This window comes from Typopeltis vanoorti, chromosome 2 (genome assembly GCF_054136105.1).
Source record: "Typopeltis vanoorti isolate ZY-2024b chromosome 2, IOZ_Tvanoo_1.0, whole genome shotgun sequence".
Lineage (NCBI taxonomy): Eukaryota > Metazoa > Arthropoda > Arachnida > Uropygi > Thelyphonidae > Typopeltis > Typopeltis vanoorti.
In genome coordinates, this window is record NC_143550.1 from 23,336,037 (window position 1) to 23,348,833 (window position 12,797).

The following is a 12,797-nucleotide window of genomic DNA, read 5'->3' on the forward strand; positions in this document are numbered from 1 at the left end:
ACACCATTCGGCAACTGCTATAGGTAGAGATGACCTGCTAATGCTTCTGCCTGGTATCTCCACTTGGGCCTGGCTCCCACTGAAGAGACCTCAATAAAGATCGAAACTAGTCTGGGTTGTGGCCCTTCCCTTAATTCATAACATTAGACATATCCGCAAGGAGATGTGTTTTGCATTATGGGGGATACTGAGATAGGAGTGTTGGTAGCTTGCTCCACCTTTGCAACAAGTGCCTTGCTGTCGTACCACCTTACCCCAGTCCTGAAGATACTTTCAGGTGCAAACTTTGTTTGCTCACACTTGGATAAAGGATTAAACAAGAATATAATTTTCTTCATAAGCAAGTGAAAAAACAAAAAACTTTCCACATTAGAAATTATTGTTAAAAACATCATTAGAAAACATGTTAGATAGATTTACTTTTTCCTTGAAGTTTCAAGGTAATTTCATTATTTGTTATGTCCATAAGAAAAGCAAGATCACGAATCCATTTATTACCAACTGACTATAGCATGGTTTTACTATTTTCTGCCATGAGGATGTACATTTCACATTGTAAATGAAAAAAATTGTGTAATTTCACATCACTATTCAGCCATCTCTTTTCCTGGGAATTACACGCAATATTCCATTGAATGTAGATGACTTTTGAAATAATAATGTATATTAACATAATGGACTAAAATGGAAGGGGGGGAATGACTGCACAGTGTCTCTAGGTGAATAATGTGCAGAAATTAACCTAAGAGGTAACTTGCATGATTTTCTTACAAATTATCTCAGTTGCATCATTACATTCTCATGTAATGGTGCAACTGAGTAATGATGATGTTCTTTGGTTGGAAAGACCTGGTTTAGAATGCAAGATGTGAAGAAGCTTTATATATGAGGGCGGTCTGAAAAGTTCTCAGCCTCGACCATAAATAGCAAGACTGTTGGCAGGAGATTTTTTTTTTTTCTAAGTTGGTACATCTGTCATAAGCATCCATGTGAAATTGCAAGTCATTCTATCAAGTAGTTTGTTTTATACAGATGTCTAAAGCAAAAGTGTTATCTGTATCCCTTGAAATTGATAAAATTGAGTATCATGCGGTTATAAAATTCTTTGTAAAAGAAAGTTTAACGCCAAAAGAAATTCATTTGAAGTTCATAAACGTTTATGGGCACTCTTCTCCTTCATTTTCGACTTATTAAGAAATGGGCTGCCGAGTTTAAATGTGGCCGTACCAGCACTTTGACCAGCGAGTCAAAGTGCGTGAAATTGATGAGACTATAGGCATTTCAAAAGAACGTGCAGGATATATTTTGCATGAAGAATTGCAAATGAAAAAGCTTTGTGCAAGATGCCACACTTGCTCACAGCAGGTCAAAAACACACTTGCATGAAAATCTCTGAACAGTGCTTGGAGCCTTTTAACAAGAATAAAACTGATTTTGTGCGTCAACTTATTACTACGGGTGAGAATTCACACATTTACCATTACACACCATTACCCACCAGAATCAAAACAGTGGACAGAAGCTGGTTGTTCAGCGTCAAAGAAGTCAAAGTCAGTTCCATCAGCAGGAAAGGTCATGGTATCGGTATTTTGGGATTCTACAGTCATTTTGTTTATTAATTATCTTGAAAAGGGTAAAACAATAACCGGGGAATATTATTCCAATCTTTTAACCAGACTAGACAAAAAAAATTGTGAGAAAAGACCTGGTTTGCAGAAGAAAAAAAATCATCTTTCATCAGGACAATATACCTGCCCACTAAGGTGTTTTGGAAATGGGAAAATTAAGGGATCTGCACTATGAATTGTTGGAACATCCACCCTATTCCTTAGATTCCCTCTGACTTCTATCTCTCCCCAAAACTAAAACTCTTCCTCGCTGGTCAGCGTTTTTCTTTGAATCAAGAGGTGATTGCAACTGTAGAGGGGTATTTTGCAGATCTTTCTGAGAACCACTACAGGGACAGGATAATGGTTCTGGAGCATCGCTGGAATAAATGTATTAGTCTTAAGAAAGATTATGTTGAAAAATAAAAATAGTTTTGAAATTATAAATTCGATTTTTCAATGTTAGGCCGAGAACTTTTTAGACCACCCTCACAGTATTTTCAACTGAAGATGAGTTAACTAGTTGCAAGTTGAAGGGCATGTTTTTTTTTCCTGCTCCTAAACTCTGGTTTTTCATCCCACTGAATAGGCAAATTTGCCAGCAGTACACACCTAATATATGAGAATTTAATACATTTGTCTCATTAGCATTAGCTGCACTGGCTGAGTGTATTGATAAACAAAGAAAGAATCTCTCCTTTGAAAATGAACTGTGGGGGGAAAAAATGGTAAGTTAGATTGAGTTGTTTGAAATTATGGCAAAGCTTGCTTGTCCTGGGCAAGTTTTTTTGCTTCCAGTGTAAGTTCCACTTGTTGGAATTTACAGCAAAAAGAGCTGCTGGAAAATAATAGTACCCTAGTAGTGTGCTAGGTTAGATATAAACTGTGTCCTGCTTTAGTGACTCACATATGATGCATTTCGGGCCTTCAGTATGCACAGACTGTTAAATTAAGGCCTGAAATGGTATGAAATAATACAGTGGTGCCTTGGTTAACAACGGCCTCAGATAATGATGTACTTGGTTAACGACAAGTGGCTGTAAGAAAAAAATCTCTTGGTTAACGACACAGGCTTTGGGTAACGCCTCTCGATTATGTGAACCTCTATCCGATCTAAAAAACTGGAATTCTCCGATCGCACTCAGCCACGCGGTGTAGCTGTGAAGCTCAGATATGTTTGACTCATCATAGCTAGCTGTTTACGTTTTTCGTTTATTGTTTCTTTTCTTGTAGTATACTGTGCTTTATTTTATGATGAAAATGAGTATTTAAGCAGTTATTTTTTATGTGTTGGTTCATATAGACAATAAATCGGTGGGTGCGTGTCACTGTTCGTTCGCCATCAAAAGACAAAATCAAATCTGATCTGTATAGTAATCATTGTATCTATAAGCTGCTAATCAGTGTATGTTACGGTAAGTGCTGTATCTAATATCGTCACCTTACAAGCAAAATGCACTAAGTCAAAAAGTGCAGGTTTTGAATTTAACTGTTAACTTTTATTTCAAAAAGGTTTTTTTTTTTTTGAACTTTTACTTTTATTTTCAGTTGACGATATGTTCTTTGTATCCCTTGTCTTAGTGTTGTACAATTTGTATTTATACCGTATTTTGCGGATCTTTTTTTATAGAGTGAATTTTTTTACCGTGTGACAAAATGAGTCCCAAAAAGAAAGCTCGTGAGGGGGGAAAAAAACAGAAAAATTTTCTCTACTGAACAGAAGTAAGAAATAATAGCAAAACATCATGAAGGTGTTAAAGTTATGCAGCTAGCTCGAATATGTGAACCCAGTCATTCTACAATATCAACCATTTTGGCTAAGAAAGAAGAACTTATGGTAGCTAAGGTTGCTAAGGAAACTTCAAGGTTGAATGTCAGAGGGCTTCTTTTTGAGCAAAATCTTGATTGGAAAATCTATTACTAATTTGGATCTAAGAAAGAGAAATGGCAGGTGATACTACATCTCAAAATGCAATCTGTCAGAAAGGTAAACAGATTTATCAAGATTTGAAAAAGAAGACTTTGGAATCAAGTTCTGAGGTAGATGATGATGATTTCAAAGGTAGCAGAGGTTGGTTTGACAACTTTAGAAAAAGAACAGGAATTCATAGTGTGGTCAGACACGGAGAGGAGCTATTGATAAATTTGTCAATAGCTTTATAAGAATTATAGAAGAAAGAGAATACCTACCTCAACAAGTCTTCAATTGTGATGAGACTGGATTATTTTGGAAGAAAATGCCCAACAGGACATTTATCACAAAAGAAGAAAAAACACATCCTGGGCATAACCAATGAATGATAGATTAACATTGCTTTTAGCAGCAAATGCAAGTGGAGACTGAAAGGTAAAACCAATGTTAATCTATCACTCAGAGAATCCCCGAGCATTCAAAAAGTTCAATGTCTCTAAATCTAATCTCAGTGTTTTATGGAAGTCTAACAGCAAAGCCTGGGTCACAAGAATAGAATCTAGAGACTCTATTCGCAAAGTGTTTGGACCAACTGTCAAAGCCTATCTTGAGCAAAACAATCTGCCTCTAAAAGCCATTTTAACGCACCTGGCCATCCAGTGGGCATACAAGAAGAGCTACCAGAGGAATTAGACTTTTATCAGGGTGATTTTTCTTCCTCCCAAGACTACATCTCTGATTCAACCTATGGATCAGCTGATAATTGCAAATTTTAAAAAACTTTACACAAGGGCACTTTTTACCAGGTGCTTTGAAATGTGTGAGGCTACCAACATAACCCTAAGAAAATTTTGGAAGGAAGAATTCAACATTGTCATAGCAATTAGGCTAATTGTAAAGGCTTGGCAAAAAGTAACAATGAAATGTCTCAAAGCAGCATGGAGGAAACTGTCCTTCCTTTGGTAATGAAGAAACTTCAGATGAAGGACACAAATTGGTAAAGGATATTGTGGTAACTGCTCATGATCTTAACTTGGAAGTAGAGGAAGATGTTGAAGAATTATTGGAGATGCATGATCGAGCTAAAAGAACTTTTCAAGCAGCAATGTGAAGAAAAGGAAATAGAAATTTCATCTGAAGATGAGGATAGAGAGAAAGAACAAATTACGACTGATGAAATCAAATATGTTTTGGCAAAGTGGGAGGAAATTCAAAATGTTGCAATGAAATGGAATCCAAGCAAATCTGAGGTTATCAGAGCTGCAGATCTATTTAATGAAAAGTCCATGCAGTTTTTCAGAAACATTTTAAAAAAAGGCAGAAGCAAACAACCCTAGACGTGTTTTTTATAGGTCCATTTGTCAAAAAACTCCGAAGTGAGCCCAATTGTCCTTCTGGTGAAGATTGATAATTAAAAACTGTTTTCATGAACAATTCATTTTATTAATGTTAATTTTTTTTGTAGCAAATACATATACTGTATAATAAATAAATGATATTTAGCATATTTTTATGGCATTTTAAATGAGTTTTATCTGCATTTTTAATATGTACTATGGTTGTGGGGAGGAGCCAGAACAAATTAATCTATTTTCAATTAAATCTTATGGGGAATCACACCTTGGTTAACGACGATAATCCGTTCCAGGATTACCGTCGTTAACCAAGGCACCACTGTATTTAGTCTGTAAAGCACAGCCCGGTTTATATTTAATCTAGCACACTACTGGTGGACTATTACTTTCCAGCTTTTTTTTTTTTTTTTGAATTATCATTAAAAAATAATAATATAAAAAAAACTCACTTTTTCCATAAAACAATTATGGATCATGGGCGTGGCAACATCCAATGAAAAGAACATTCTCTTCTTTTATTGACTAACATATTAAATAATCAGCGTATTAAAAAGATATAATAACATGTTTAGTAATATTATGTTCACAACACTTACAAGATCTTGATAATTATAGAGTACTGATCAACTTATGATATCAAGTGAAGGTTACCGTCGTGCAGAACAACTGGTACTTTACATGAGAGCCCTTCAACTACTTTCTTCATCTCTTCAGTTGTCAAGAGTTGAGGTCCAAGCAGGTCGATTACAGCCATCCACCTCTGTCAGGAATGGTAAGTTATCTAAAGAAAGGTATAAGTTTTCATTATAAAAGAGAGTCATTTATTTAATTTTATTTTATGTAGGAAAATATAGTTAGCGATGCTACCTGAAGCAGTACTAAACTAATATTTGTCCATATAACCAATCAAGTCAACCTTCAAGATTTTGTATTAACATTGCTCCTAAATTAGCATCTTCCTCTTCTTCCTTTCCAGTAATAGACCTAGTGACCTGTTACAGTCTCTTCCATCTTTTCAAAGGCTGTTCTCTATTCCTTCTCCCTTGAAGTCGATATCTCTGTATCTCCCTGGAGAGTCTTCCTTCACTCATTCTTTCTGTATGTTGTCTCACTCTATAAAGATTGATGTAGTCTAAAACAGAGATCACCTCAAGTTTAAGATATTGCTATTTCTTTTGAAATCTCTAGTTTATTATATCCAGCTGTTTTGCGCATGGATCTCATTTCAGAGCTTAGCAGTCCTTATTTATATGCTTGAGTTATGTTCCAGGCTTCTAAACCATATATGTTAAGATAGGTCTTGCTATTATGTTATGTATTCTTATTCTTGTTTTCTTGCTTATTAAATTTAGATTGAATATCTGATTGATAGTTTTTTGTTATCCGCATATAAGTAGTTATTTTATTTTGCGTGTCCTTCTCTCTTTCATAAAATAAGTGGTAGCCTAGATATTTCAATGTATTAACCTGTTCTATAATATCATTGTATAATAAAATTTGTATCATTGATACAAATTTTGCTTCTAATTGGGTCTTGGCCTTTAAATGCCATGACTTTGGTTTTGGAAATGGAGATTTCCATATTATATGTTTTTGTATTTCATTTAATGAAAAGACTGCTCGCTGTAGTGAATCTTCGTTATCTTCAATTAGAACCGGATCGTTGGCGAATAAAATTGTATCAATGTTGATGTAATCATTTATGTAGATGCCAAAACTGGTTGTTTCCCTCCACTCTCTCTTATAATATTGTTAATATAAAGAGGAGTTGCGATAGACTACATCATTGTCAGACACTTGCATTTATGTTCTGTGATTCAGAGTTTTGTGCTGCTGTCTTTCTTGTAATTTGGTTATTGTTATATATATTGAAGATTACTTTAATTAACTGGTTAGGAATGTTGTCATCTCTTAAAATTTTTCACTAGCTTATTACGATTGACATTATCAAAAAAGACTTTTTATAATCAATGAATAATATATGGATCTGTGGATTGAATTCTCTTCTTTTTTCTGTCAGGAACTTGAGAGTGAAAAAGGCATCAGTGCAGGATCTGCCTTTATGGAAGCCGTTTTGTTCCTCTCCAAAAAGATTTTTATAACATTTGGTTATACTTAATTTAGTCTTTAAGAGACTTGAATATATTATATATCCGGTGTTTAAAAGGCTAATGCCTCTATAGTTTTGACATGCATTAATATTGCCATTTTTTGAAGATGGGGATGATCATGGCAATTTGCCAATTTTCTGGTGGTAATTGGCCATTTAGGATCTTATTCATGAATTCTAATAGTTTATATCTGAAGTTATCTCCAGATAATTTGAAAAGTTCCATATTGATACCATCTTTTCCTGGGCTTCTATTGACTCTTGCATTGTCTTGCAGACTGAAATATTTGGCAAACATTAAAATATTCTTGTTAACGTGTTTATAATTCTTAATTCTGAATTACAGTGGAGATAATGTGCACCCTTGTCATACACCTGTGTAATATATATGATATCATTATTTATTTTATTTTTATTTTTTATTTAAATTCGTGTCTTTTGAACTTCCTTTATTATATCTTAAATATATATATATATATATATATTTTTTTTTTTCCGTTTCTCTTATTATCAGTCGTACTCCAAGTTGTAATCGTTGCCTGAGCTAGTCTTATCACTTTTAATCGTTCAGTCTACAATTTCATTCCCCCCCCCCCTCGAGGTCGTAACTATGCTACTTTCACGTGTGTGGAGTATAGATTCAGGAATTGCCTCTCGCTGGAACCAATTCCTTTGTCTGACTAGCTAACTTTCTCTGACACTGATCTTTAAAAATTTATTTGTATAACGACTGCACCATTAAAGATCGCACATAGGAATTGTTTGTATTTCCTATACATGTAAGAGAAATGCTCAGCTGTACACGGAATTATCTCTAAAATTCAGCTCTATGTCAAGCAAAGGTTCACATTCTATAACAGTTCTACAATAATCTTACTTGAAACCTGTCTCAGCCAGTTCAGCATTTAAGATCGATCCTAGAGATCACGAATATAATTTGCGATTGGTCTTCTCGAATAGGCCAACACCGCCGTTAAAAATCTCCTATCATCGTCGAAATACTACTAGTGGGATATCCTTCCTCCATCCTTGGAACGGCTGGACCCAGGAACCTCTTCAAAGCGACACCGGAACAAGTCAGGAACAGAGAGAGAGAGCGAACCAAAGCCAGGAGCAGAGCGCATGGCTCCTTTTTATTCTACCTGCATGACCTTGAGACTTCTCAGATCGAGTTCCCCGGATGTTCTTACCAGGAGTTCTCTCCCCCCCCCTACGGAATTGCTGAGTCATGGTGAGAAAACCCTGTAACTCGCTGACCTTCGCACCTGGCAATCCTCAGGTCTACATTTCTAATCCTGCCTGGGCTATCTCTTTGTTTGTACAATATTGGCAGTCAAATAATTTAGCAATTCATTTTAATATTTTACCAGATTACATAAAGCACTAATGAAAAATTGTTAATTAAACTACAAGTATTTGGTATTGACTTTCTTTCTCAAGTAAAATCGGTATATTAGGATTTTATACAAAATTCCTTCTATACAAGATTTTACACCTGATTTTACCCCAAACCATCTTCCTGTACCTCCTTCAAGTCTAAATAGAGACTATGTATTGCTTTATATAATGTCCCATTTACACCATTTAACTGTAGTATTTTGAAGAGTTTTTCACTTGGCACCTTACCATATGCCTTTTCCAGATCAACAAAACTTAAATACAAATCCTTATTATATTTCTCAAATATTTGTCTTAAAGTGAAAATCTGATCCTGACAACCTCTATTTGGCCTTAATCCAGCTTGTTCTTCACCAAGCTTCCTTTCCACAATTTTTCTCAGCCATTTCTCAAGTATCCTTGCATAATCTTGCAACTAACACTCAGTAGGGAAATACCTCTGTAATTTCACGTTCAGTTTTATTTATCTTTTTTATAAATGGGTGTTATAAGAGCTCTACTCCAATTATTGGAATTTGACCCTCTAACCAGGCCTCCTGAATTATGCAGTGTATCTACTGTAAAACTTGTATACCTCCATATTTGAGTATTTCTGGTTAAATTTCATCTACTCCAGCTATGTTTCAACATTTTAGGATTTTGATGGCTTTTTCCTACTTCAAATATGGATATTTATTCCTGATTGCATTCCTGTTGGGAGTTTTCTACTGCTGTGCAGATACTGCTTGTTTTATTTAGCAATCTTTCGAAATAATTACTCCAGACATCCAAAATATCTTTATATCTTCACATTTCATGACATCTTTATCATCTGATTCCTTGAATATTGATTTTCATGGTAGGAAATTACTATTTTGAGATTTTCTGATAAAGGTTCATTATCAAAAAAGATGAAAAAGAAAACTAGGAAGTATGGTGCAAATGGTAATGAGAAAGAGATGAGAATTTGATTATGAACATTGAAGACACAAATGACAAAGACAGATGGAGTTCCACTAGAAAATGTAGAAAATTAATGAATAATCTGTGTGATAAAAAGGTAATAAATATTAAAATAGCTAAGGGATACGTCAATTTAAGACTATGGTTTATATGGTTAATAACTTTTGGAAGAGTGATTAAGTCTGAAAAACAAATTAAGTATATTAAAAACATGCATATCCAGTAATTCACTTTATTGGTTGCAATATGTGATAACTACATATTAAATTTTAAGGACAGGATAGGTACTTTAAAAGATTAAAAAAGAGGAATTATATATGAAAATACATCCATAAAAAAATTTAATGCAGAAAAGTTATAAAAGCAATTCTCTCTCTCTCAATTTACAATTATTAAATTGTAAATTGAGAGAGAGAGAGACCTGGAAAGTGGGTTAGGCAATATGGTGTAGAGTAAATGTAAATGTACAGAATAAGAATAAAATAGTGATCAGATACTAGTGGACAGTGAGTACATGATTCTTGATTAAGTCCATAACTATCTGTATTTTGACCATTATCGTATATTAATGATGCTGAGAAGAGTCTTGAAGGTAATATCCAGTTTCTGTTAATAATGCTAATCACAGTTCTCAGATTATATGCTCCAAAAGAGGGGAGAGAAGAAGAAAGGTTGGAGTTTTATAACCAACTCCAAAATATAACAGAGAAAATAAACAAAATTGACATGTGTTTACTGCTGGGTGATTTAAATGCTCACGTAAGCAATGTGAAATTCCGAAATCATGTTGGAACTTTTGGAGAATCAGTAAAAAATAGAAATGGCCAAAGATTAATCAATTTCTTTATCTACAATAATCTGAGAATAAGGAATACAATGTTCAAACACAAAGACGTTCATAAATTCACATGGTCAGCAAGAGGATCGAAATCTATTATAGACTACACAATAACAAATGATAAAATAGGTAGATTTATTCTTGATATGTGTGACATCAATACGGTTCCCCCAAAATGGATTAAGTACTAGCATCCATTACAAAACCGAGAACTTAGGTTCAAATTCAGCTCATTGTCTGACTCCGATAGAAGAAAACTATATCAACAAAAAATAAATGAAAAATTACAGTAACTGCCCTCAGATGAATCTATTAACAAAGAGTGGAATCATCTCTGCAATATTTTAGGAAATTCAGCCCGAGAAATCTTGGGAATGAAAAAACAATGGAAAAGAAAAAAGGTCTTTGTAACTGGGACACAGAAATCATTAAAATCATAGATGAAAAAAGAAAGGCCTATAAAAAATGGTAAGGCACCAACAAATGAGAAGATGAAATTGAATATAAATGCAAAAGAGAAACAAAAAATAGCAAAAAGAGAAACATATAAAAAGCATAGAATTCAATGGAACAATTTTGTTACCAATTTAGAAAACAATATCGACAAGCCTCAAACACAAACATAAATTTATAAGACACATGAATAATAAAATTAAAGAATTGATCAAGATCAATACCATAACTTTGGAGGACTGACTTAAATACTATAAAGAATTATGAACAACTGATGACAACCCACTCTCAGAACCATTATCTACAAATAAATCAACAGACTCCTTTAACCTTGAAGATTTACAGTCAACACTTATTCATATTTCTTCGGAATTCTTGAAATTGGTTCTGAAATCCCAGAAATGTATGGAATTGGAACTCGCCTATTGGTTTAACAGCCAATTATATCCCTATTAACAAAATATCCACCTATTTCACCTTTTCTAAAGATAAATGCTCCACTATGTCTCTGCCTGGTGTATATCAAGTTCCCTGTAACTGCAATCTGTCATACTTTAGACAAACAGGATGCTCTATAGAAAAAAGAATATAACAACATCAATCATACATTCTTCACAACAAATCCCATAAGTCTGGATTGGCACAGCATGGGATAAAGACAAGCCACAACATTCTCTGGTCCAAGACTCGCCTTCTACGCAGATGTCACTAAAAATTCGAATGCCTATTCAAAGAGAGTGCTGAGACCTTACTTCAACACCATAACTTGAATTGAAATGACTGTATATCCTTGTCAAAAATATGAGAAAGTTTAATCCAGATAACACACCAAAGTTTTTTTTTTTTAATTGAGACCTTTAATTCCTACATTAGTCTAATGTTATCTTTAATTGAATTTATAAATTAAGATTGTTATATATGAAACTGTGTATTAATACCTAAAATTTATTCAACACTGATGAAATTTACCTCTCTTTAATGCTTAGCAATGTAACATCACGTGACTCGTTCTACTTTTGAATGATCAATTGTTTGTATTCCACCTTATAAAAACTCATCCTATCAAGCCACTGAGGATAGTTTGTTAGTTTCAGACTGAAATATTTGGCAAACATTAAAATATTCTTGTGTTAACATGTTTATAATTCTTAATTTAATGTCACAAGTGTCTCTGAAGAATAGAATTCTGTTCCTACACAGGAAAACTTACCAAAATTTTACCAAAAAAAAATGGTAAAATAGGTAAACTATCTGTAATATAAATGTATAATATAATACAAAATATAAGTTACGAGCGAGGATCATTTTTCTGAAAAAATGCTGCAATAATGAGATTATTCCTAACTTCTCTAAGATAAAAAAAACCATCAAATCTCCTGGAGCTCAAAAAATCTAAAGGAACACCATCTTAGCTTTAATCCGTGATCAACTCAGAGCAGCTAAACATGATCTTGCTATTAAATTCGTCAAGTTGCTGATCTCTGTACCTTTATCTCCACAAACTTAGACCCACAGCTTTCTGACATAGTTCTTAATGTGGCTAAACGCTATATACAACGTTCATATAAAAACAGAATCGACATTTAAACTGCAAATTTGATGTCCTTGTATCTATACAAATCAAGCCTTTCCATGCTCCAGATAATTGGGTCATCAGCATGTCCAGTTGCCCTTTAACGAATAGTGAAATACATCATTCTCTCAAAAGGATGTGATTTTGCTATAGTCCCTAAAAAACTTGCTTATTTAATTTCCTGGTTAACATCAATCAGAGCCTTAGTCATCTCTTCGGTGAAAAGGCTAATTCTCTCTGCCTAGAAATTTGATGTCCTTGTATCTATACAAATCAAGCCTTTCCATGTTCCAGATAATTGGGTTTTCAACGTGTCCGGTTGCCCTTTAACGAGTAGTGAAACGTCATCCTCTCAAAAGGATGTGATTTTGCTATAGTCCCTAAAAAACTTCCTTATTTAATTTCCTGGTTAACATCGAACGGAACTTTAGTCATCTCTCCAGTGAAAAGGCTAATTCTCTCTGCCTAGAAGTTGCTTCTACGCTACTCAGAGCCAAGCTTCCTCCTTCCTTTAAAGAAAGCGCTACATTCCTTAAGAAACAACAGTCACCTTGTTATCAACAGACAAAGAAAAAGCGATAGTAATTATGGATTCTTCAAACTACAGAA

The 12,797-nt window shown here is 34.1% G+C and overlaps 1 protein-coding gene across 2 annotated transcripts in view; it reads left to right on the forward strand.

Annotated features, from left to right (window-relative positions):
* Positions 1–12,797, forward strand: part of LOC150108873 (serine/threonine-protein kinase unc-51-like) — a 400,205-nt gene that overhangs the window by 297,752 nt on the left and 89,656 nt on the right. For both annotated transcript variants that reach the window (XM_090410511.1, XM_090410519.1), the window contains one exon: positions 5,490–5,646. In XM_090410511.1, coding sequence (XP_090266637.1) covers positions 5,490–5,646 — 157 coding nt within the window. The remainder of the gene's footprint in view (positions 1–5,489; positions 5,647–12,797) is intronic.